Source organism: Saccopteryx bilineata, chromosome 2 (genome assembly GCF_036850765.1).
Source record: "Saccopteryx bilineata isolate mSacBil1 chromosome 2, mSacBil1_pri_phased_curated, whole genome shotgun sequence".
Taxonomy (NCBI): Eukaryota; Metazoa; Chordata; class Mammalia; order Chiroptera; family Emballonuridae; genus Saccopteryx; species Saccopteryx bilineata.
The window spans coordinates 183,701,973-183,729,797 of NC_089491.1; the positions used below are offsets into that span (position 1 = coordinate 183,701,973).

General features: G+C 38.4%; 1 protein-coding gene across 2 annotated transcripts in view; it reads left to right on the forward strand.

Moving 5' to 3' along the window:
* The window catches only part of MON2 (MON2 homolog, regulator of endosome-to-Golgi trafficking), a 191,452-nt gene that overhangs the window by 158,518 nt on the left and 5,109 nt on the right, over positions 1–27,825 (forward strand). For both annotated transcript variants that reach the window (XM_066258887.1, XM_066258888.1), the window contains 4 exons: positions 2,723–2,783; positions 4,711–4,834; positions 16,754–16,961; positions 21,155–21,237. In XM_066258887.1, the coding sequence (XP_066114984.1) occupies positions 2,723–2,783; positions 4,711–4,834; positions 16,754–16,961; positions 21,155–21,237 (476 nt within the window). The remainder of the gene's footprint in view (positions 1–2,722; positions 2,784–4,710; positions 4,835–16,753; positions 16,962–21,154; positions 21,238–27,825) is intronic.

The following is a 27,825-nucleotide window of genomic DNA, read 5'->3' on the forward strand; positions in this document are numbered from 1 at the left end:
CCATTCTAGCGCCTGAGGCAGAGGCCATGGAGCCATCCTCAGTGCCTGGGCCAACTTTGCTCCAATGGAGCCTTGGCTGCAGGACGCGAAGAGAGAGACATAGAGGATGGAGAGGGGGGAGGAGTGGAGAAGCAGATTGGTGCTTCTTCTGTGTGCCCTGGCTGGGAATCGAACCCGGAACTCCTGCACGCCGGGCTGACGCTCTACCACTGAGCCAACCGGCCAGGGCTTTGATTTGTTTTTATAGTTTCAGTTTCCTTGGTAATATATTCTTTTTGTTCATTGAGTTGTTTTCTGAGCTCCCAAAATTGCCTTTCTGTATTTTCTTGTATATCTCTGAGTATTTTTAGGATTCTTATTTTAAATTCTCTGTCATTTAGCTCCAAGGTTTCCAATATATTAAATTTTTTCTCCATAGATTTTTTCCTCATCTATCTATCTCTCTGTCTTTTGTATCCATGATATTCGATTTCCTTTTCCTTAATGGCATCTGTGGGTGGTTTTGTTGATAGTACTTTGCGTTTAGTGTGGAACTGCTAGAGGCTCCATTTCTCTGACTCAAGATTTTTTTTTTAAGTGAGAGGAAGGGAGATAGTGAGACAGACTCCCTCATTTAACCCAACTGGGTTCCACCTGGCAACTCCCCCACCCCCCACCTCATGTGGGGCTGATATGCAAGTACCAAGCTATTTTTATTGCCTGAGGCTGATGTGCTCAGAACATCCAAGCTATCCTCAGTGCCCGAGGCCATGCTGTAACCTATCAAGCCACATATCTGCAGAAGGGGAAGAAGGAGAGAAGAGGGACTAGGAGAAAAAGAAGCAGATAGTTGGTTGCTTCTCTTGTGTGCTCTGACTGGGTATCAAACCAGGGACATCCATAACTGGGCTGACACTCTATCCACTGAGCCACTAGTAGAGCCAAAAATAATTTTTAACAATCACTACTGTACTTCCCAAACTTAGGGAATATAAGAATCTTATATATAGTCGTTTTGTACCTGCAATATTAAATATCTCCCTTTATAATATTTTAGGTAAATTCTGTTCATCATCAGTGTGTTTTAAAGCTCAACCAGTTTTTAATATGCTTATAATGTGTACTAAGGGTACTAACTAGAAATTGAAATAGATAACCATTAATTTGAGTTCTGAGGTCAAATTATCCAACCTGTGCACAATCAAATAATTTTCTGATTTATTGATTATTAAGATTAGGAGAAATGCAGAGTTATGTTTTTAGCTTTGTATGTTACTCTCTTCCCCCATTATAAGATATTTTTAAGATATAGTTCAGTGTTTATGATGTTTGATCCCAATTATACTGTATTAATATTATTAGTATATTTTCCTAATAAGCTTTTTTTTTTATTGGCAGTCAGCCAATTGGTATTTGTGTATGTATTTTTTTTATCAAGTGAGAGGCAGGGAGGTGAGAGACAGACTCCAGCATGTGCCCTGACCAGGATCCACCTGGCACCCCCCCATCTAGGGCTGATGTTCTGCTCATCTGGAGCTGCTGCTTTGTTGCTCAGCAACCGAGCTACTGCAGTGCCTGAAGTGAGGCTGTGGTGCCCTCCTCAGTGCCCCCAGCCAACTTGCTCATTTGAGCCATGGCTGTGGGAGGGGAAGAAGGGCGGTAGGGGTGGAGAATCAGATGGTCACTTCTCCTGTGTGCCCTGATCAGGAATCAAACCTGAGTTATCCACACACTGGGTGGACATTCTACCGCTGAGCCAACCAGCCAGGCCCTGTATATTTTAATACCTATAAATAAATAAGCCAAATTCTACCATATAAAACAAAATATAACCTTAAATATAAAACTCTAAACCTAAATGTGATAAAACTGTTTTTACATTTAAAACATAAAAGAGAAGAATTTAGGCTAAAATATCAAATAAGTCTATATACAAAGAGTGGTCTAGCCCTTTATTTACAGTATGTTCTTGATCATACTGCTAGCCAGTCTAAACTTCAGTTTCCTCTTCTGTCAGTTGCATGATAATACTATGATGTGTGGTTACTGTGGGAACATTATTACCATCCTATCTTCAGCTAGTTTTAAGTGGTTAGTATTTTTCTGTTTTGTAAGTTTAATACCATTTTACTGTTCATTCTTAATAAAACCACATGGTCTAGAATTCACCTTGGTTCGCTCAGAACCATCCTTATGATCTTGCTGGAATAATTTTTTGCTTTAGAAAGTCTGAATCAGTCCTCTTCAGATGTTCTCTATTTTTTATTGTAATGTTCTTTAATATTTTGGGTTTGTTACACATTAATGATTAATGGATCATTTCTGAGTGAAACATTCAGCAACTTGACCAATGTTTTCTTAAGTCACTGGCAGCACAAGAGAATTCAGATATTGTCACAGTGGTCATTTTTCCTATAGTTGCTGCTGATAGTATCTTTACTTTTTTTGCTGTTTTGCATTCCTAGTACTGAAAGAAGTTTAGTTCTACAAATTTTGTTTAGTTTAGGATTGGGTCACGAATTTTTGTTGCTGGAATTTCATGTTCATAATTAGTCATTTATATTAATGACTTTGATTAAAAAAAAACAACAACCTGTCCTTTTAAATAAATGGTAATAATGTTCCAACCTGGGTAAAGAATGTAATTTTTATTTTTTGTCATTTAAATACTGTTTATTTTCTGTTTGCATTTTCAAGGAATATTTTACCTTTAAAAATCAAAATTTTTATTACTTCTTTTTAGCATACCTCCAGATAACCTCTCTATTCAAGAATTTCAAAGAAATGAAAGTATTGATGTTGAGGTAAGGAAGCTATTTAAAATATTTTCCTGTGACCATTTGTGGAAACCACATAGTTGAAATGTTGAGACTATAAAATTGCTAACAGAATAAAGTGAAGTAATAGGTTAATCTTGCACTAAATGTATTAAAACTCTTATAAAGGGTAAAAGTTAATTTTAAAGCTGAAATTTTTTTTCTTTTTGTATTTTTTTTTCTTTTTGTATTTTTCTGAAGCTGGAAACGGGGAGAGACAGTCAGACAGACTCCTGCATGCGCCCACCCAGGCACCCAGGATCCATCCGGCACGCCCACCAGGGGGCGACGCTCTGCCCCTCCAGGGTGTCTCTGTTGCGACCAGAGCCACTCTAGCTCCTGGGGCAGAGGCCAAGGAGCCATCCCCAGCACCCGGGCCATCTTTGCTCCAATGGAGCCTCGCTGCGGGAGGGGAAAAGAGAGACAGAGAGGAAGGAGAGGGGCAGGGGTGGAGAAGCAGATGGGCGCTTCTCCTGTGTGCCCTGGCCGGAAATCGAACCCGGGACTTCTGCACGCCAGGCCGACGCTCTACCACTGAGCCAACCGGCCAGGGCCAAAAATTTTTTTTTTTTAATAATTTTATGTTTTTAATGGGGCGACATCAATAAATCAGGATACATGTATTCAAAGATAACATGTCCAGGTTATCTTGTCGTTCAATTATGTTGCATACCCATCACCCAAAGTCAGATTGTCCTCTGTCACCTTCTATCTAGTTTTCTTTGTGCCCCTCCCCCTCCCCCCTTTCCCTCTCCCTCTCCCCCCCTTCCCCCCCCCATAACCACCACACTCTTATCAATGTCTCTTAGTTTCACTTTTATGTCCCACCTATGTATGGAATAATGCAGTTCCTGGTTTTTTCTGATTTACTTATTTCACTTCCTATAATGTTATCAAGATCCCACCATTTTGCTGTAAATGATCCGATGTCATCATTTCTTATGGCTGAGTAGTATGTATGTGTGCCACATCTTTATCCAAAGCTGAAAATTTTTAATGACTTCTTTATATTTGTTAGCTTTGTGATGTGTTTATGTTTTCTAGATAATTATGTCCATTTAATAATTTTAAATAGCAGTTGATTCAGTAAAATAAATCTATTAGTTAATGAGCGTGTATTTAAGAGCTTACTCTGCAGTTTGACAAATTAGATGTCTGTAGTTCAAATTAATCAATGAGTTGCTTAAATATTTTTCCATTTTTAACCGGCTATAAATATGGCTGTAGAATTCTTAAAGCAAATGAGTTTTAAAGAGTATAGTTTGTTGAATATAAATGGAGTTTAAAGAGGTAGTTTTTGGTTGTGGATATTTTTTGTTGGGGTAATCATTATTTTGTTTTTTTCCCCTTTAAGTGGGATAGGGGAACTTTTAAGTAAAATTAAATACTCTAAAGTGTATATAGAAAACGAGCATGGTTATATAAACACAAAATACTGTCTTTTATCCAGTCACTATATTAAAACTCTTGTAAACTTTTCAAAATTTTCTTCTTTTTCTTCAAAAAGCAAAAATAATACATTATATTAGAAACAAACTATTAAACAGAAATTAGTACAACTTTTGATTCTTATAGTTCTTTTTTTTCCTAAAAGGTGATATAAATCTTATTTTTAATCCTGTTTTGGATATTTTATTCTAACATGGATAATTTCCATATGCTGACTCTGTCTCTAGAGCACTATTTGCATATAACATGTTAAAGATCAATATTTATTAAAATTGTTGCATTGTAGACAGTTTGTTATTGACTACTTTCTGATATTTACTAGTCATCCTCTATATTAACATTAAAATGTTTATATGCTTCTATTATTAACTGGGTTTTTTTAATTTAAATTTTCCTTTAGAAATTGTCAGTGGAAGTCTTTTTCAAGAAAATTAAAAGAATTTGAATTTTGCCTCTTTTGTTGTAGGTAGTTCAGCTTATCAGTACTGAGATCCTACCTTATGCCAATTTTATTCCTAAGGAATTTGTTGGTCAGATAATGACCATGCTTAATAAGGGCTCAATACATTCTCAGTCATCTTCATTTACAGGTATGTTATTTCAATGATTTTTAAACAATGTTGGTAAATATTGAAGTGCTTTTGAAGAAGCTGAATGTAAAAATGTTTACTTCTATGATTGTGGTAGATGTAAATAGGAGAATGGTAAGGTAAATTTTAAGAATGTAATTTAGAGTATTAAGCCTTACAAGGGGGAAATGTAAATATTCTGTGAATTAAATTGCAGAACACTTAAGGAATCTGCTTAAGTCTTGGAAGCTGACACAAGTGACCGGTTTTGTAAAGTCTTGGATTATTGGGAGGTGATAAGTGTGTGTTCTGCCACTTAGTAGTTTGTTCACTTCTCTGAGTTTTGTAATCTCTAAAATGAAGATATTAATACCAATGTCTCTGGACTATAAATTACAGTTAATCCATTAAAAAAAGATATGTTGACATTGAGTTAAACTAACATGTAGTGAATGCTTACTATGCATAAGGTTTTATGCCAGAATATTAATCCCATTGCTCACAATATTTCTGTGAGAGTAGGTTCCACCATATTACAGAAGACTGTCCCCAGTCTTAAGGCTGGAGGCCAAACTTCATCCTTAAAAAGAACTACATGCTTCTTTTGATATTATGCTAACTTGTTAGATGGTATATGTTGCTTTTTGCTATTATTTTGCTTTTTTAAAACCTGTGCTTAAAGTGTTATATGTAACTGTGGCATCATAATGTGATTTTTCTGTGAGCTGATTCTAAATTATAAATGTATCATGAATATTCTTAATTCCCAGAATTTACCAGAGCCATGACTAATTTCTACTAAACTGTGCTGAACACTTTACAGAGCATGTATGTGCACAACTTGTCCACTAGATGTCTCTCATTTACTTACTTAACAAACCAGTTCTTTTTTTTCTAGCCCAGACAATTTTTAAAACCGATCTGGTCAAGTGCAGATTTAACAAACATGACAAACTCACAGAAAAAAATCTTAAAGTTTGTTTATCTTAATCAATTTTTTGAGCATATAAAAATTTTAGATGTTTTTATAAAATACACATTAAAAAACAGTATTTGTAATTACTAGATGTAAATATCCTAGGATAAATATGGACTACCATGTATACTTTTTTTAGTTTTCTGATGATGTCTCTTGCCATTTTTTTGTACCCTGATATTATTAAATGTACCGTGATAAGGAACGTACATGGACATTCATCCAATGACTGCCGTAGGAAACAAACTTCTCAGCCTTGAGTGTTCTTTAAACATTCACATACAGAGCCAGCCTTGTTAAACAAGACCAATTGAGAAACACAGTGATTCCAGTGATGATTTTTGGTCCCATGCTCTAAAGTATGACCTGGCATGACAGTCAAAGCTCACAGACATTTGAGGAAATCCTCCAACATGAAAGAGAAAGATCAAAACAAGTGAAGAGTGGAAAAGAAACTGGGAGGAAAGGGACAATGCAGTCATAGAAAACATTTTTAAAAAGAAAAATACAATATAATTGGGATGCTTAAAGAGATAAAAAGAATTTTACATTTATGAAACAAGAAAAATGTTATTTAAAGGGAACAATTAGAACATTAAAAGAGGTCGTAGAAACTAAGAATTGACAAAAATGGCGCCGTGAGCAGCGCATCCGACAGATCTCCCCAAAATCTCAACAAATTTATCAACTAGAAACAGAAAAATTTATCCTCGGAGCATTCCAGAGTTCCACACACACACTGAAAGCGAAAGGACTGTTGCCGAGGAGGGAGTACGCCTGTGGTGAGTCAACCCACACGTGCAACTGCCCGCCCACACTCGGGGAGCTGCAGCCTGGGCACTGGCGGCAGCTGGCGTACCCTGAGAAACCGCGCGCGCGCCCCGTGTCACGATCCGGAGGGTCCCGGCCACCGGTGTGCACTGAGAAACCACGCGCGTGCCCCGTGCAGTGGTCCGGAGGGTCCCGGCCATCGGCGTGCACTGAGAAACTGCGCACGCGCCCCGTGCCGCGGTCCGGAGAGTCCCCGGGCACCGGCGTGCCCCGAGAAACCGCACACACACCTCATGCCGTGGTCCGGACAGTCCCCGGGCACCGGCGTGCCCCGAGAAACCGCGCGCGCCCCGTGCCGCGGTCCGGGAGGGGCGCCAAGGCTGTCTTTCCTAGTGGGGAGATTCTCTCCGTGGGCGGGGCACCTCACCCAGCCATTCAAGCTAACAATCAAGCGTTGGGGGAGGGGCGTGCAGGCAGCCTGAAATACTTTCTGGAGCACAGCTGCGGATCCAATCACTGAAATTAGCTTAACCCATGAAATCTGCGCACCCATGGGGCTCTAATTGATAAGATCTCTCCCAGTTCAGCGATCCAAGACAAGAGGCGTGATATTTTTCAGTGCCTTTCGCTAAAGGGGCGGGGGCAACTTCTGATTGACAGAGCCTCCATATTCAGGGATATACCTAACAAGAGGGACTTGGCAGATATTAAGATCTATACAGCAAGCAGCGAATAGTGCATCTTTTTCCCAGCCAAAAGAGGCTACAAAGTGTGGAAAGCCTGGGTTGAGTGGTCCAACTGAATGGTAGGCGCTGAACAGTCACCTTGACAACAATTGACTCCCAGCCCCACCTGATTACACTGGAGGCTCTGACTGCCAGAGCCTTACCCAGAGCCTTGCGCTGAGTGAGGATAGAGTGGGGATCTCCCAGCTCTTTGAGCCTCTTACTCCCCAGACAGAAGCAGTGGCAGCCTCATAGCTGGATCACCAGGCTGCTAATTCAGGAAGGGGAGACTAGGAGAGAGACTCCAGGAAAGCAAACGCTCTCATTGTTGGACTCTGCAAACGCCAAGAAGCCTTGACTACCAGAGAGACTAAAGCCAATTATATGACATTGCCATAGAATCCCATCAACTGCAAATCCCTACCTAAGTGTGACACAGGGGCAGAACCTGGGGTACAGAGTCACCGACCAGGAAGAGGGAGAGAAAAGAAAAACGAAGAAGTTAACCTCTCAAAATCAAGAAAAATCCACAGACTTTATAACTTGTTCCACTAATTCTTTGTTGTTGTTTCTTTCTTCTTTCTTATTGCCTTTATTATTATTTGTATTTCCTCCACCTCGGTCCGTTTATTCTCTGCCCATCTTATGCTACCCTTTTCTTGAACTACACTACCCATGAGTGTTACATTTTATTTCTTCATCCTTACTCTCCTTTAGGGTTACACTCCAAAACCCTTAACTCTCTCTCCCCTTTTGTTTTTCTTTGTGTGTTTTTTCTTTCCTTTTTTTCTTCCTTCGTTTCTCTCTTTTTCTTATTTTTTCCTTTCTATTCGTTTCTTCTTTTCTCCTTTTACTTTTCCTCCCATTCAATCCTCAATCACGAACAAATTATTTAATTTGGAACTCAAGTTTTTTTGTTTATTTTTTGTTCTTTTTTTTTTCTGCTTTTGTTCTTGGTTTTCCTTTATTTGTTTGCTTTTGTGGCATTTTGGGTTCTTTTTACATTGCTTTTTAACTCACTAGCATTCCTCCCAACCCAAAGTCTCCATTGTATTTAGTCTTCGCTCCACTTAATACAACAGATTTTTACTTATTATTTTTTTCTTCTTTAAATATTCTTTTTTCTCTTCTTTTTTCTGTTTCCCTCTTATCCCTCTCATTATATCGCTTAGTCGACCATCACTTACAAGCAAATCATTTTATGCTTGTCTAAGATTTTCTCTTTTTTTTTGTTTTGTTTTGCATTTAGCATGTCCCTACTCCCTTTTTTGCCCCTTGAACTCTTCACCCCAAATCAGGCCCTCCGTTATAGGCAGTTTTTGTTCCATTTAGCATAATATAATTCACAGGTCATCACGATATCTACCTAAGGAGGTCAAGAGAAGAAAGAAAAAAGGGGGAAATAATAAATTATTACTTTTTTTGTGTGTGGAGCGTTTTCCTTTTTTTTTTTTTTCTTTTTGTTCTTTTTTTTTATTTATTCATTTTTGAGAGGAGAGGGAGAGACAGAGAGAGAGAAGGGGGGAGGAGCTGGAAGCATCAACTCCCATATGTGCCTTGACCAGGCAAGCCCAGGGTTTCGAACTGGCGAGCTCAGCATTTCCAGGTTGACGCTTTATCCACTGTGCCACCACAGGTCAGGCTCTTTTTATTCTTTATTAATTCTAATTAATACTATCAACAAGACCACCTTCAGATGCCAATAAGAAAAAGGAAATCGAATATTATGGATACAAAAGATAGAGAGGTAACACAAATAGATGTGGAAAAATCTATGGAGAAAAGATTTAACACATTGGAAGCCTTGGAGCCAAATGACAGAGAATTTAAAATAGAAATCTTAAAAATACTCAGAGATATACAAGAAAACACAGAAAGGCAATTTAGGGAAATCAGAAAACAACTCAACGATCACAAAGAATATATTACCAAGGAAATTGAAACTATAAAAACAAATCAAACAGAAATGAAAAACTCAATTCACGAGCTGAAAAATGAGGTAACAACCTTAGCTAATAGAACAGCCCAGATAGAAGATAGGATTAGTGAAATAGAAGACAAGCAACTTGAGGCACAACAGAGAGAAGAAGAAAGAGACTCAAAAATAATAAAAAACGAGAAATCCCTACAGGAATTGTCTGACTCCATCAGAAAGAATAACAGCCCTGGCTGGTTGGCTCAGCGGTAGAGCGTCGGCCTAGCGTGTGGAGGACCCGGGTTCAATTCCCGGCCAGGGCACACAGGAGAAGCGCCCGTTTGCTTCTCCACCCCTCCGCCGCGCTTTCCTCTCTGCCTCTCTCTTCCCCTCCCGCAGCTAAGGCTCCATTGGAGCAAAGATGGCCCCGGGTGCTGGGGATGGCTCTGTGGCCTCTGCCTCAGGCGCTAGAGTGGCTCTGGTCGCAATATGGCGACGCCCAGGATGGGCAGAGCATCGCCCCCTGGTGGGCAGAGCATCGCCCCATGGTGGGCGTGCCGGGTGGATCCCGGTCGGGCGCATGCGGGAGTCTGTCTGACTGTCTCTCCCTGTTTCCAGCTTCAGAAAAATGAAAAAAAAAAAAAAGAAAAAAAAGAAAGAATAACATAAGAATAATAGGTATATCAAAGGGAGAAGAGAAAGAAAATGGAATGGAGAATATACTCAAACAAATAATAGATGAGAACTTCCCAAGCCTGTGAAAAGAACTAAAGCCTCAAATTCAAGAAGCAAACAGAACACCGAGTTTTCTTAACCCCAACAAACCCACTCCAAGGCACATCATAATGAAGATGACACAAACCAATGACAAAGAAAAAATTCTCAAGGCAGCCAGGGAAAAGAAGAATACAACATATAAAGGAAGGCCTATTAGATTATCATCAGATTTCTCAGTAGAAACTCTACAAGCTAGAAGAGAGTGGACCCCAATATTCAAAGCCCTGAAAGAGAAGAACTTTCAGCCAAGAATACTATACCCATCAAAGCTATCCTTGAAGTACGAAGGAGATATAAAAACATTCACAAAGACAGAAAAGATGAGAGAATTTATCATCAGAATGCCCCCACTCCAGGAAGTACTAAAGGGGTTTTCCAACCAGATTCAAAGAACAAAAGAAAACAAAACCACAAGTAACAGCTCCATCAAGAAAACAATAAAACCCAACTTAAACTGTGACAACAAAAGAAAAAAAAAGGGGAGAAAAGATGAAGATTAACAGTAGCAAAGGACGATGAAGCGTAGAAATACTCATAAGAAAGGGTACTACAATGAATATGGTAGGTACCCTTTTCATTACTTAATGGTAACCACCCTTGAGAATACCACCACAAAAACACTTGACTTAAAAAAGGTAGCAACAGAGGAAAGAAGTATGGAATACAAACAAACAAAAACAAATGATAGAAAAACAAAAGAGAAAATCAAGATACAAAACTAACAGAAAGCAATTTATAAAATGGCAATAGGGAACCCACAAGTGTCAATAATTACACTAAATGTAAATGGATTAAACTTACCAATAAAAAGACACAGAGTAGCAGAATGGATTAAAAAAGAAAATCCAACTGTATGCTGCCTACAAGAAACTCATCTAAGCAACAAGGATAAAAACAAATTCAAAGTGAAAGGCTGGAAAACAATACTCCAAGCAAACAACACCCAAAAAAAAGCAGGTGTAGCAATACTCATATCTGATAATGCTGACTACAAGACAGCAAAAGTACTCAGAGACAAAAATGGTCATTTCATAATGATTAAGGGGACACTGAATCAAGAAGACATAACAATCCTTAATATATATGCACCAAACCAAGGAGCACCAAAATATATAAGACAGCTACTTATTGACCTTAAAACAAAAACTGACAAAAATACAATCATACTTGGAGACCTTAATACACCGCTGACGGCTCTAGATCGGTCAACCAAACAGAGAATCAATATATAGTGACCTTAAACAAAATACTAGAACACCTGGATATGATAGACATCTACAGGACACTTCATCCCAAAGCGACAGAGTATACATTTTTCTCTAGTGTACATGGAACATTCTCAAGAATTGACCATATGTTGGGCCACAAAGACAGTATCAGCAAATTTAGAACAATTGAAATTGTACCAAGCATATTTTCTGATCATAAAGCCTTGAAACTAGAATTCAACTGTAAAAAAGAGGGGGGAAAACCCACAAAATTGTGGAAACTAAACAACATACTTCTAAAAAATGAATGGGTCAAAGAAGAAATAAGCGCAGAGATCAAAAGATATATACAGACAAATGAAAATGAAAATACGACAGATCAGAATCTCTGGCATTCAGCAAAAGCTGTAATAAGAGGAAAGTTCATATCACTTCAGGCCTATATGAACAAACAAGAGAGAGCCGAAGTAAACCACTTAACTTCACACCTTAAGGAACTAGAAAAAGAAGAACAAAGACAACCCAAAACCAGCCGAAGAAAGGAGATAATAAAAATCAGAGCAGAAATAAACGAAATGGAGAACAGAAAAACTATAGAAAAAATTAAAACAAGGAGCTGGTTCTTTGAAAAGATCAACAAAATCGACAAACCCTTGGCAAGACTCACCAAGGAAAAAAGACACAGGAGTCAAATAAATAAAATCCAAAATGAAAGAGGAGAGATCACCACAGACATCATAGATATACAAAGAATTATTGTAGAATACTATGAAAAACTATATGCCACCAAATACAACAATCTAGAAGAAATGGATAAATTCCTAGAACAATACAACCTTCCTAAACTGAGTCATGAAGAAGCAGAAAGCCTAAACAGACCAATCAGCAGGGAGGAAATAGAAAAAACTATTAAAAACCTCCCCAAAAATAAAAGTCCAGGCCCAGACGGTAATACTAGTGAATTCTATCAAACATTCAAAGAAGACTTGGTTCCTATTCTACTCAAAGTCTTCCAAAAAATTGAAGAGGAAGCAATACTTCCAAATACATTTTATGAGGCCAACATAACCCTCATACCAAAACCTGGCAAGGATGGCACAAAGAAAGAAAACTACAGACCAATATCTCTAATGAATACAGATGCTAAAATACTAAACAAAATACTGGCAAATCGAATACAACATATTAAAAAAATAATACATCATGATCAAGTGGGATTCATCCCAGAATCTCAAGGATGGTTCAACATACGTAAAACGGTTAACGTAATACACCATATCAACAAAACAAAGAACAAAAACCACATGATCTTATCAATAGACGCAGAAAAGGCTTTCGATAAAATACAACACAATTTTATGTTTAAGACTCTCAACAAAATGGGTATAGAAGGAAAATATCTCAACATGATAAAGGCCATATATGATAAACCATCAGCCAACATCATATTAAATGGCGTAAAACTGAGGACTTTCCACCTTAAATCAGGAACATGACAGGGTTGTCCACTCTCTCCATTCTTATTTAACGTGGTGCTAGACGTTCTGGCCAGAGCAATCAGACAAGACAAAGAAATAAAAGGCATCCATATCGGAAAAGAAGAAGTAAAGCTATCACTTTTTGCTTATGATATGATCCTATACATTGAAAACCCAAAGAACTCCACAAATAGATTACTAGAAACAATAAACCAATACAGTAAGGTCGTAGGATACAAAATTAACATACAAAAGTCCATTGCCTTTCTATATGCCAACAATGAAATATTAGAAAACGAACTCAAAAAAATAATCCCCTTCACGATTGCAACAACAAAAAAAAAAACTTAGGAATAAATATAACAAAGAATGTAAAGGACCTATATAAAGAAAACTACAAGGCACTGCTAAGAGAAATAGAAAAAGACACAATGAGATGGAAAAATATTCCTTCTTCTTGGATAGGAAGAATAAATATAATTAAAATGGCCATATTACCCAAAGTAATATATAAATTTAATGCAATTCCCATCAAAATTTCTATGACATTTTTTAAAGAAATGGAACAAAAAAATCATCAGATTTATATGGAACTATAAAAAACCCCAAATAGCCAAAGCAATCCTAAGGAAAAATAATGAAGCTGGGGGCATTACAATACCTGACTTTAAACTATATTATAGGGCCACAATAATCAAAACTGCGTGGTATTGGCAGAAAAATAGACACTCAGACCAATGGAACAGAATAGAAAGCCCAGAAATAAAACCACATATATATGGTCAAATAATCTTTGATAAAGGGGCCAACAACACACAATGGAGAAAAGAAAGCCTTTTCAACAAATGGTGTTGGGAAAATTGGAAAGACACATGCAAAAGAATGAAACTCGACTATAGCCTGTCCCCGTGTGCTAAAATTAATTCAAAATGGATCAAAGACCTAAATATAAGATCTGAAACAATAAAGTACATAGAAGAAGACATAAGTACTAAACTCATGGACCTGGGTTTTAAAAAACATTTTATGAACTTGACTCCAATGGCAAGAGAAGTGAAGGCAAAGATAAATGAATGGGACTATATCAGAATAAAAAGTTTTTGCTCAGCAAGAGAAACTGATATCAAAATAAACAGACAGCCAACTAAATGGGAACTGATATTTTCAAACAACAGCTCAGATAAGGGCCTAATATCCAAAATATACAAAGAACTCATAAAACTCAACAACAAACAAACAATCCAATAAAAAAATGGGAAGAGGACATGAACAGACACTTCTCCCAGGAAGAAATACAAATGGCCAACAGATATATGAAAAGGTGCTCAGCTTCATTAGTTATTAGAGAAATGCAAATCAAAACTACAATGATATACCACCTCACCCCTGTTAGATTAGCTATTATTAACAAGACGGGTAATAGCAAATGTTGGAGAGGCTGTGGAGAAAAAGGAACCCTCATTCACTGTTGGTGGGAATGTAAAGTAGTACAACCATTATGGAAGAAAGTATGGTGGTTCCTCAAAAAACTGAAAATAGAACTACCTTATGACCCAGCAATCCCTCTACTGAGTATATACCCCCAAAACTCAGAAACATTGATACGTAAAGACACATGCAGCCCCATGTTCATTGCAGCATTGTTCACAGTGGCCAAGACATGGAAACAACCAAAAAGCCCTTCAATAGAAGACTGGATAAAGAAGATATGGCACATATACTCTATGGAATACTACTCAGCCATAAGAAATGATGACATCAGATCATTTACAGCAAAATGGTGGGATCTTGATAACATTATACGGAGTGAAATAAGTAAATCAGAAAAAAACAAGAACTACTTGATTCCATACATTGGTGGAACATAAAAACGAGACTAAGAGACATGGACAACAGAGTGATGGTTACCCGGGGTGGGGGGAGGGAGGATGCAGGAGGGAGGGAGGGAGAGAGTTAGGGGGAGGGGGAGAGGCACAGAGAAAACTAGATAGAGGGTGACGGAGGACAATCTGACTCTGGGTGAGGGGTATGCAACATAATTTGATGACAAGATAACCTAGACATGTTTACTTTGAATATATGTACCCTGAATTACTAATGTCATCCCATTAACATTATTAAAAATTTATAAAAACAAACAAAAAAAACCCCCAAAAAAGGAGACTAAGAGACATGGACAAGAGTATGGTGGTTACCGGGGGCGGGGGGGCGCCGGAGGGAGGGAGGAGAGGGGGAGGGGCACAAAGAAAACTAGATAAAAGGTGACAGAGGACAATCTGACTTTGGGTGATGGGTATACAACATAAGTGAATGACATGATAATCTGGACATGTTTTCTTTGAATATATGTACCCTTATTTATTGATGTCACCCCATTAACATTAATAAAAACTTATTTAAAAAAAAAAGAAACTAAGAATTAAAAGAGGTCATAAAAACTAAAAATAGCTGAAATAACAAGTTCAATGAAGGATTGGAAAAAACCATCAATGAAATTACCCAGAGAAGTTTAGCAAAGATAAAAAGTGGACAACATGAGAAGAAAGAAATAAAATGAATAAAGAGGTCCAACATGTGACAGTAGGTCTCTTATGAAGAGAATAGAGAAAAGCTAGATGAAATTCTCCAAAGAAACAACATGAAAAAATAAATCTTCAGATTAAAAGTGGTCATTCAGGACTCAGAACAATGAAAAGAAAAAGGACCTGCAATAAGACATGTCATCATGAAATATCAGAACATCAAGGAAAAAGGAAAGATCCGAAAAGATTTCAGAAAGAAAAGAAAAAGTTCCATACAGTTGTATCAAAATGACATTGGAGGCCCTGGCTGGTTGGCTCAGTGGTAGAGCGTTGGCCTGGCGTGCAGTAGTCCTGGGTTCGATTCCCGGCCAGGGCACACAGGAGAAACGCCCATCTGCTTCTGCACCCCTCCCCCTCTTCTTCCTCTCTCTCTCTCTCTCTCTCTTCCTCTCCCGCAGCCATGGCTCCATTGGAGCAAAGTTGGCCCAAGCACTGGGGATGGCGCTATAGCCTCTACCTCAGGCGCTAGAATGGCTCTGGTTGCAGCAGAGCAACGCCCCAGATGGGCAGAGCATCGCCCCCTGGTGGGCATGTCGGGTAGATCCTGGTCGGGTGCATGTGGGAGTCTATCTGACTGCCTCCCCGTTTCCAACTTCAGAAAAATACAAAAAAAAAAAAAATGACATTGGAATTCTCAGTAGCAACATTGTATGCTAAAATACATTGAGGCGGTGGTTTTAGAGTTATAAATAGAAAGGATTTTTAACATGGCTTTTCATACCTGGACCTACTGTTGGCCATTATGAGTGTAGAACACTAATTCTCAAGTGTCAGCATGCATTATAATCAACTAATCAACTGGAAGGCAAGCCATTGCTGAGTTATACCTCCAGAGTTTCTGATTTAATAGGTCTGGAGGTGACATGAGAACCTGCATTTCTAACAAGTTCTCTTGTGATGCAGATTCTGGTAGGAACCACACTTTGATTACCACGGTAAATTATTGGCATTTTCAGAAATGCAAGGTCTCAAAAATTTTACTTCCTATTCACTTTTTCTCAGCTACTGCAGAATATGCTCCATGAAAACAAAGGAGTAAACCAAGAAAAAGGAAGGCATGAGGTCTAGGAAGTAGAATATAACACAAGAGAGAATAAAAACAATTCAGAAGGTGATCGCAAAGACTAGTTCCAGGATATGGCTGTTGCACAGCATGTCTAGAGAGCAACTAGTCCAGACTGGAGCAAAATTCAGGCAGAAAATGAGAGAAAGAAACAGGTCATTGCAAGTTTGACCATGTAGAATACTATTGAGAGGTATTCTGTAGTGCTGTTGAAGGGTATAAAAAGACCAAGACAGGAAAAATGTTGAATAGAAGAGATGAGATTGGAGAGTCTTGCCTTGTTTTTGATCTTGCAAGGGGGAAAATTATATAGATATAGATAGATGATAGATAGATAGATAGATAGATAGATAGATAGATAGATAGATAGATATCAGTTTTCTAAGAGTTATCATTAAGGTGTATTGATTTAACCTTTTATTAACCATCAGAAATTATTTTACAGAAGCAGAGATTGATATTCGTTTGAGAGAAGAATTTTCCAAAATGTGTTTTGAAACGCTGCTCCAGTTTTCGTTCAGCAATAAAGTTACAACACCTCAAGAAGGCTACATCTCACGAATGGCACTCTCAGTGCTTTTGAAGAGATCTCAAGATGTACTACATCGCTATATAGAGGATGAAAGATTAAGTGGTAAATGCCCTCTTCCAAGGTATGTATTTTATTAAAGAAGAATATACACTATATAGTTATCAAAAATAAAAGAATTTGGAAAACCAAGTGTTTCCACTGAAACACTGAACTTTACCTGAGACTATTTATAATTATATTTATTCCATACAGTCTAAATATTCATATGTTTTACTGCCGATATATTAATGTTTTATTATGGGGTGCTTTTTCAGACTCCTCATGGAGGTTAAGTATATAATATATCTGTACCAAATTACCTTTTTGAAGTTGAAAAACAATATTGAATTCTAAAATATATTTTCTCTCACGGATTTCTGGATAAGGGTTTATGGATCTGTATGAACACATGATTGTGGATCTCTTTGGAGAGAATAAATTATACTGTAGGAACTCCCTATCTGTTTGATAGTCATTTCTAGATTTCTCTGTAAATCAGCTAGCCACATCTTAGGTCTTTTTTTTACATAATTTAAAAATATTAGCTTATTTAAGTCCTTATACCTAAACTGATTTGCTTCTCATGTAGCCAGACAATAAAGGTAGAGGGGTCTGTAGACCTTTCTGCTATGCCAAGGCTAATCAAAGTTGGGGTAGAGGTCAGAAGCAGCGATGGGATTCAGCCAGTTCACACCGGTTCGGCAGAACCAATACCTAATTTTTTGTTGAGTTGGGCGAACTGGTTATTAAAATGGTGCTTGTAATCAGGGTTCTCGCTAAGATGAGCACCTGGGCAGCTGCCCAATGTGGAAATCAGAAATTTACATTCCTTACTCTTTTTAACGTGCATCTGCGCAACAGTGTATTCTAAGCACCCATAGTAATGTTCATTCCGTCCACAGGTGAAAAAAATTTAACAGAACTATGCTTGTAATATTTATTTGTTCATTTCATAAAACTCATTATACCTTTGATAAAATACTACATTTTAATTCCCTGCGTTTGTTACTTCAGTAAACAAATAACTGTAAAGAGAAAAAGTGCCAAACCAGGGAGTGACAAACTGTCATTGGAAATATCTTAAATAACAGTTTCATCGTTTTTTTGTAAATTATTATTTAATATTTTTATTAATATTTTAAAACTCTTATAACATAGTCTAGTTTTGTGTACCTCTTTTATTGTTTTTATTTAAGTATTAAATTCATGAAATAATAAACTACCTTTCACTATATGGTTTCTTTATACTTAAAATGGTCATTAGGCTAGAGAACCAGTTGTTAAGTTATTTGATATCCCACCACTGGTCAGAAGTCATAAAAAAAATGCCTTCATAAATTAGGGTTATATTCCCAACCTCGTTTTTCATGTGGAAGTTACATGAAACAAACAAAATAATATTGGAAGACAAAGTCATTAAAGCCAGGAAAGAGGACAATCACTGTGGACCGCATTTCCTAAAGTAGTATTAGAGAGGGAAATCCCTAGCCCTTTTATCTACTTACAATAAATTTCTGGAGTTAGAATTGACCTGTCAAAAGGTAGAGACATTTTAGAAGCTTTTGATATGTATTACAAATTGCCTGTCAGAGATTTCTACCAATTTGTGTTCTCTGAGGAGTATGTAAATGTTCTTTTCTTCAATTTTTAGCATTTAAAATTATTTGCCAGTTTATCATTTTCTTTTTCAAATTTAATGAATGAAAAATAGTCACATAGTAGTTTGCTATGCTTTTGTTTTGAATTGCCAATCTTTATTAACTATTGCATTTTTTTTTAGGATTCACTGTATTTTGAATATCTAGGATATAAAAATTATATCTCCCCATATACAGATTTATATATAAGTATTAATAATTTAGTTATAGTCATGATTGAATATTGATTTATCAAAATTAATCTGAATTATACTTAGGTAAACAGTAATAAAGTTGCTTTGCTTGGAGTATTTTTATTTATTAGATTATAACATATTTGATTTAAAAAAAACCTTCGTTTTCTTTTTTATGTTTTGTATTCTATTGCCCTTTTTTTTTTTTTTTCCCCGAAGTGAGAAGTGGGGAGGCAAAGAGAGACTCCCTCCCGTATGCCTGACTGGGATCCACCTGGCATGTCCACCAGAGGGCGATGCTCTGTCCATCTGGGGCGTTGTTCCACTGCAACCAGATCCATTCTAGTGCCTAAGGCAGAGGACAAGGAGCATCCTCAGCGCCTGGGCCAACTTTGCTCCAATGGAGCCTTGGCTGCAGGAGGGAAAGAGAGAGACAGAGAGAAAGTAGAGGGAAAAGGGTGGAGAAGCAGATGGGCACTTCTCCTGTGTGCCCTGTCCAAGAATCGAACCTGGGACTTCCACATGCCAGGCCAGTGCTCTACCGCAGAGCTAGTCGGCCAGGGCCTGTATTCTATTGCTTTTAAATTGAGACTTTTATTTAGAGTAGTGCCATGAAGTGTTATATCAGACTATGTCTGATGCAGTTCCCATTATTTTCCAAAAAGCTACATTGTAACAGGATTAAATACAGTGTGTCGGTAAAGTCATGGTGCACTTTTGACCGGTCACAGGAAAGCAACAAAAGACGATAGAAATGTGAAATCTGCACCAAACAAAAGGAAAACCCTCCCAGTTTCTGTAGGATGATGTGGCAGCATGTGCGCATGCGCAGATGATGACGTAACACTGTGTATACGGCGGAGCAGTCCACAGCCATGCCAGTCGAGATGTGGAGGGTACAGAGGAAAGTTCAGTGTGTTCTGTGGCTCATAAATTCGAATCCATGACCAAAGTGCAACGTGAATATCGGCACCTTTATTTTTTTTTATTTTTTTTATTTTTAGAAAAAAAAGCTGGAAACGAGGAGAGACAGTCAGACAGACTCCCGCATGCGCCGGACCGGGATCCACCCGGCACGCCCACCAGGGGCAACACTCCACTCTGCCCACCAGGGGGCGATGCTCTGTCCCTCCGGGGCGTCGCTCTGCCATGACCAGAGCCACTCCAGCGCCTGGGGCAGAGGCCAAGGAGCCATCCCCAGCGCCTGGGCCATCTCTGCTCCAATGGAGCCTTGGCTGCAGGAGGGGAAGAGAGAGACAGAGAGGAAGGAGGGGGGGGTGGAGAAGCAAATGGGCGCTTCTCCTATGTGCCCTGGCCGGGAATCGTACCCGGGTTCCCCCGCACGCCAGGCTGACGCTCTACCGCTGAGCCAACCGGCCAGGGCCAATATCGGCACCTTTATAACGAAGCGCCACCACATAGGAATAACATTACTCGGTGGGATAAGCAGTTGAAGGAAACCAGCAGTTTGGTGGAGAAACCCGTTCTGGTAGGCCATCAGTCAGGGACGAGTCTGTAGAGGCTATACGGGATAGCTACCTAAGGAGCCCTAAAAAATCTGTGTGTGAGCCCACATTGAACTGCACTGAATAGGTATGAAACTGGGGGAGTTTTTCTTTTATTTGGTGCAGATTTCACATTTCTATCGTCTTTTGTTGCTTTCTTGTGACTGGTCAAAAGTACACCATGACTTTACGGACACACTGTACTTAAGTGCTTACAAAAGGTGGCTTGAAATATCATAGTACTGTTTCATAGTATTAGGAAACTCTTATCTGTAGAGTGATAACACAGATTCATACCAGGAATAGGGTTGGGACACTGTTTGTACTGTAGCAGAAGAGCTTTATATCTGTGAGAAGAAAGAAGGAATTAAAGCTACTCTTGTTGGTTCCTTACTGCAAGTTCATTCTTCATTACTAATGTTTCCAAATACTGTAGGACTGATTTTGAGCATGTTATTTGTTGTATTAAAAAGCACTACTATTAATTTAAATGTACTTTTAACAGTATAATAAAATCTGTGCTCGGAGGTAATAGTAGTCTTTATTTCCATTTGATCTTTGGCAAATTCATTTCAGTACTAAGTAGTTAAAAATAAAAATAAAAAACCTTTTGCAGATAAGTTTTAACAGCATATATTATAAAATGTTTTAATTTTTAGTTACAAGATATATCTTACGAATGAATTTAGATTTGCATGAGTTGATTGCCCCTCTCCTTTTTTACATTGATAACTAATGGTAAGAATAACTATATATTTTATTAGCACATTGAAGTACATGTTAATAAAATCATTTTTCTTTCATAAGAATTTTAAACTAACATTAAGTTTGCATTATCCTCTATTTTTTACAGAGTCCATCTATTTGTATAAATACAGTAAAAGAAACACATAGCATATTTAAAATCTTGATGGAAATAATTTCCCATTTCTCTTTTAGGCAACAAGTAACAGAAATTATATTTGTTTTAAAAGCAGTCAGTACTCTTATTGATTCACTTAAGAAAACTCAGCCTGAGAATGGTAAGTACTTAGAAACTCAGTTATTCTAAACTCACAATATTTATGTTCTGTTTGTGATATCCTTTTGTATTATTAAGTTAACTGAATTTTAGGAACATAACAGCTATTAGACTCTAGTCTTTATGACAGCTAAGCATCAAGTCCATTAAGATGTCATTTAAGTCTGATGAGGCAGTGGTGCAGTGGATAGAGTATCAGCCTGGAATGCAGAGGACTCAGGTTCGAAATCCAAGGTCGCTGGCTTGAACACAGGCTCATGTGGCTTGAGCCTGGTCTCACCAGCTTGAGTACAGTCTCACCAGCTTGAGTACGGTCTCACCAGCTTGAGTACAGGATTGCTGGCTTGAGCCCAAGGTTACTGGCTTGAGCAAGGGGTCACTGGCTCAGCTGGAGACAACCCTCCCCCCTCCATTAAGGCACATATGAGAAAGCAATCAATGAACAAGTAAGGTGCCACAATGAAGAATTGATGCTCCTTCTCTCTCCTTTCCGGTCTGCCTGTCCCTATCTGTTCCTTTCTCTCTAAAAAAAGAAAGAAAAAAGTCAGTTAAGTAAAATTATTATGTAATGTTTTATCTTATGTATGTTAAAAACAGTTTTGCTGACTTTTTTATTAAATAGGTCTGAATTCAGAGTGTTGCATGGACAATTCATATTTCATATATTTTTAATGTAGAACATTATTGATATTTTTAGATGTGGGGCGGCTTCCATTCTGCATTTGTATTGGTTTACTGTATAGCTTACAAACTGTATAAATAACTATGACTCATTTTTATAGCCCTTTCTCATTTATTTCCCTTTTCTGTTATTCATTCCTGTCCAATCTGTTCTTCACATTATTGCTAGAAATGATTTTTCCAAAAATATGTTTGACCATTTATTTTCCTCTCTTTAGAAAGCAAAACAAAAATACCTGTTTTACTTACCATTACCTACTGTGTGAAGAGTACTGTCTGACTCCATTATATTTATGCTTTATTTCCCCTTATGCCTCATACTTTCCCACCAAATTAAAACTCTCTCTAGCCAGGTATTCCCAACCCTTTGCTTATTTCATACTCCTGCCTACATACACCTAATTCAAATACCACCCCACTTTTTAGCCTGTTTTTAATCATTAAAGGTAAATGATTTCTCTTTTTGTTGAATTTATATCTTTTTTTTTTATGTGATCCTTTGTCTTAAAGCACCCTATCTGTATTGCAGTTGTACATGTACATGACTCACTCTTCCTAAATTGTAAAGTTCTTAGAGGCTTTTTGGATCATGTTTTGTTTTGTTTTGAATCCTCCCTCCACAATATTGTTATTTAAAGTCTGGTTTGTTGGACCAGACATTGATCTTTAATTTGCTACAGGTCCAGGACAAGGTACAGAGCTGGCATCAGAATATAAGACAGTTGGCCTGACCAGGTGGTGGCGTAGTGGATAGAGTGTCAGATTGGGATGCAGAAGACTCAGGTTTGAGATCCCGAGGTCGCCAGCTTGAGCACGGGCTCACCTGGTTTGAGCAAAGCTGACCAGCTTGGACCCAAGGTCGCTGGCTTGAGCAAGGGGTTACTCGATCTGCTGTAGCCCCATGGTCAAGGCACATATGAGAAAGCAATTAATGAACAACTAAGGTGCCGCAACAAAAAACTGATAATTGACGCTTCTCATCTCTCTCCGTTCCTGTCTGTCTGTCCCTATCTATCCCTCTCTCTGACTCTCTCTGTCTCTGTTTAAAAAAAAACAAGTAAAATGAAGATAACTTAGAAAAAGCTAGACCATCTCAGCAGAAATATGTTTGACTGTTCATTGCCAGTTAAAATTAATTGAGTATTCCGTGATTGAGTGGGATTTATACTAGGTTGCAAGTTTGGTCAAATATCAGCAAATCAATTAACATGATATACCACATAAACAAAATGAAGGATAAAAACTACATGATCATATCAATAGATGTAGAAAAAGCATTTGATAAAATCCAGCACCCATTTATGATAATAATTCTCAGCAAAGTGGGAATAGAGGGAATATACCTCAACATAATAAAGTCCATACATGACAAACTCACAGTCAACTTTATACTCAGTGGGCAAACCTACAAGCATTTTCCTTAAGATCGGAAACAAGAGTGCCTGACTTGTGGTGGTGCAGTGGGTAGAGTGCCAACCTGGAGTGCTGAAGTCACTGGTTTGAAGCCCAGGGCTTGCCTTGTCAGGGCACATATGACAAGCAACCAATGAACAGCTAGAGTAAAGCAACTACTTCTCGTTCCCCGCCCCCTCCCCTCTCTAAAATCAATAAATAGAGTCTTTAAAAAAAAAAGATTGGGAACAAGACAGGATATCCTCTTTCACCACTCTTATTAAACATAGTACAGGAAGTCCTAGTTATGGCAACCAGACAAAAAGAAGAACTAGCCTGACCAGGTAGTGGTGCAGTGGATAGAGTGTCAGACTGGGATTTGGAGGACCCAGGTTTGAGACCCCGAGGTCGCCAGCTTGAGCATGGGCTCATCTGGTTTGAGCAAGGCTCATCAGCTTGAGCCCAAGGTCGCTGGCTTGAACAAGGGGTCACTCAGTCTGCTGTAGCCCCCTGGTCAAGGCACATATGAGAAATCAATCAGTGAACAACTAAGGAGCTGCAACAAAGAATTGATGTGTCTCATCTCTCTCCCTTACTGTCTGTCTGTCCCTATCTCTTCCTCTCTCTGACTCTTTCTGTCTATGCCACAAAAAAAAAAGAACTAAAAGGCATCCAATTGGAAATAAAGAAGTAAAACTCTCATTTTTAGATGACATGGTACTTTATGTAGAAAACCCTAAAGATTTCACCTAAAAATTACTAGAACTGATAAATGAGTTCAGTAAAATAGTGGATACAAAATAAATATAAAAATATCAGTTGCATTTTAAACACCAATAATGAACTGTCAAAAAGGGTAACTAGAAAACAATCTCATTCACAATTGCTTTAAGTATAAAATGCCTAGGAGTAAATTTAACCAAGGATGTAAAAGGCCTGTGGTCATAAAATTATAAGACACTGAAGAAATAAACTGAGCAAGATGTAAGTAAGTGGGAGCATATACCATGTTCATGGATAGCAAGAATTAACATCCTTAAAATGTCCATACTACCCAAAACAATCTATAGATCAAGTGTAATTCCTATCAAGATGCCAATGGCTTATTTCACAACACTAGAACAAATATCTCAAAAGTTTAGATGGAACTACAAAGGACCCCAAATAGCAACAACAATCCTGAGAAAGAAAAACAAAATTGAAGGAATCATGCTACCTGATATCAAACTATACTACAAGGCCATAGTAATTAAAACAACATGGTGCTGCCTGACCAGTCGTGGCACAGTGGATAGAACATTGACCTGGGATGCTGAGATCCCAAGTTTGAAACTCCGAGGTTGCTGGCTTGAGCATGGGCTCAACTGCCTTAATGCAGGCTTACTTGGCTTGAGTTTGCAGTTACCAGCTTGAGTGTGGGATCATCGACATGATCCCATTATTGCTGGCATGAGTTCAGAGGTCACTGGCTTGAGCAAGGAGTCACTGGCTTGGTTTAAGCCCCTTTGTAAAGGCATGTATGAGAAGCAATCAATGAACAACTAAAGTGACGCAACTATGAGTTGATGCTTCTCATCTCTTTCCCTTCCTGTCTTTCTGTCTCTCTCACTAAAAATATAAAAATAAAAAAATAAAACGAAAAAAAAACCAGCATGGTACTGGACTAAAAACAGGCATATAAATCAATGGAACAGAATAGAGAGGTCAGAAATAAACCCACACGTTTATAGTCAATTATTTGACAAAGGAGGAAAGAACATACAATACGGTAAAGATAATGTATTCAATAAATGTGTTGGGAATATTGGACAGATACTGGCAAAAAAAAAAAAGTGAAAGTAGACCACCTTCTTACACCATAGAAAAGAATATACATACTTGAAATGGATTAAGGACTTAAATGTTAAACTTGGAACCATAAAAATTCTAGAAGAAAACATAGGTAGTAAAATCTCTGACATTTCTGTAGCAATATTTTTTTCTGAGGTATCTCCTCAGGCAAGGGAAAGGAGGAAAAAAATAAACAAATGGCCCCTGGCCGGTTGGCTCAGTGGTAGAGCGTCGGCCTGGCGTGTAGAAGTCCCGGGTTCGATTCCCGGCCAGGGCACACAGGGGAGGCGCCCATCTGCTTCTCCACCCCTCCCCCTCTCCTTCCTCTCTGTCTCTCTCTTCCCCTCCTGCAGCGAGGCTCCATTGGAGCAAAGATGGCCCAGGTGCTGGGGATGGCTCCTTGGCCTCTGCCCCAGGCGCTAGAGTGGCTCTGATTGCAACAGAACGACGCCCCAGAGGGACAGAGCATCGCCCCCTGGTGGGCAGAGCGTCGCCCCCTGGTGGGCGTGCCGGGTGGATCCCGGTAGGGCGCATGCGGGAGTCTGTCTGACTGTCTCTCCCCGTTTCCAGCTTCAGAAAAATACAAAAAATAAATAAATAAAATAAACAAATGGGACTACATCAAACTAAAAAGCTTTTGCAAAGCAAAGGAAACACTCAATATAAAGACAACCCACTTAATGGGAGAACATATTTGTCAATGCTATTTCTGATAAGTTCAATTAAAATTTTATTAAAATATTAGGCACTTTGGACTTACTAATAAAAATGAAAAAGCTATATGGATTGATATGAAAGATTCTAAATGATATTAAAAGAACTTATAAAACTCAACCCCCCAAAAAATTCAATTAAGAAATAGGCAAAGGACCTAAATAGAAACTTCTCCAAGGAGAACACAGATGGCCAATAGACATGAGAAGATGCTCAACATCACTAATCATCCAAAAAATGCAAATTAAAACCACAATGAAATATCCCTCATACCTGTCAGAATGGCTTTGATCAACTAAACAACAACCAACAAGTTTTGGCAAGGATGTAGAGAAAAGGGAACCCTCATATACTGTTGGTGGGGATGCAGACTGATGCAGCCACTGTGGAAAGCCATATGGAGTTACCTCAAAGAATTAAAACTAGAACTGCCTTATGACCCAGCTATTCCACTTCTGGGAATTTACTCGAAGAGATCCGAAACACTAATTTGAAAGAATATATACACCTCTGTGTTCATTGCAGAGTTATTTACAATATCCAAGATTTGGAAGCAGCCCAAGTGTCCATCAGTAGCTGAGTGGATTGAAGAGCTATAGTACGTTTACACCAGTGGTTCTCAAACTTGTTTAAGTCGGGGCACATTTAAAATCCTACAAATAGCCTGACCAGGCAGTGGCGCAGTGGATAGAGCGTCCAATTGGTATGCGGAAGGACCCAGGTTCGAGACCCCAAGGTTGCCAACTTGAGCGTGGACTCATCTGGTTTGAGCAAAGCTCACCAGCTTGGGCCCAAGGTCACTGGCTTGAGCAAGAGGTTACTTGGTCTGCTGAAGGCCCATGGTCAAGGCACATAATGAGAAAGCAATCAATGAACAACCAAGGTGTTGCAATGAAAAACTGATGATTGATGCTTCTCATCTCTCTCCGTTCCTGTCTGTCTGTCCCTATCTATCCCTCTCTCTGTCTCTGTAAAAAAAAAAAAAAAAAAAACAACCCACAAAAAATCCTACAAATAATTGTAGGCACACTATATACAAATTTCTGAGAAATATGTTATAATAATTAAGTCAAATATTAAAGGAAAAAACATAAAGGCCAGGCATGCTTTTATGGTAATTAAATGAAATAAATATGACAAAATTAAATTTATTCTGATATTAAAAAAACATTTTTATATTACATTTTTTTGAGTTATGCTTTTTAGCATTCATAGAGAGGTTAAAAAATAAAAAAATGACAAGATATATATATCTTTTTATATATATAGATACATTCTTAGTAAGATTTAGTAAATTCGGCAGGTCCCGGCACGAATGTGTTAAGTTTTTTCATTCTTGTGTTTATGAGAAATATGAGCCTGATGTGTCCTAGTGATACATTGTTTGGGCGTGTATTTGAAAGACAAACTCTCATTTTCTCATCTCGTCAATACATTGAAGAATTTTTCTCTTTTTACTCTTAATTGTATTGAGTGCAGAAAACCTCCACCATACATATCATCTTAACTTTACACCAAACAAAGGATAGAAGAAACTTGCCTCCAGTCTTTCTGGGGAACATGGGGGGTAGTGTAAACAATCCAGCACCACAGCTCAACAGCCTTTTGCAACCTAATCAGGCAAGGGAGGTGGGGGCTTGGGCAGACTGTCAGTTATAGCCAATTCCCCACACCTCTGTCCCCCCAAAATCTAAACTCCAAAAACCCTGTTGGTTTTTTGGTCCCCAACAGGCACATATTTCTCTGGAATATCATAGGGTGTACCTGGAAATCTTCTAGGGTGCACCAGTGCACTTTAGAGCAGTGGTCCCCAACTTTTATTGGGCCATGGACCAGTTTAGTGTCAGAAAATATTTTCACGGACCGGCCTTTAGGGTGGGACGGATAAATGTATCACAGGGCCGAGACAAAGCGTCAAGAGTGAGTCTAAGACGGATGTAACAGAGGGAATCTGGTTATTTTTTAAAAATAA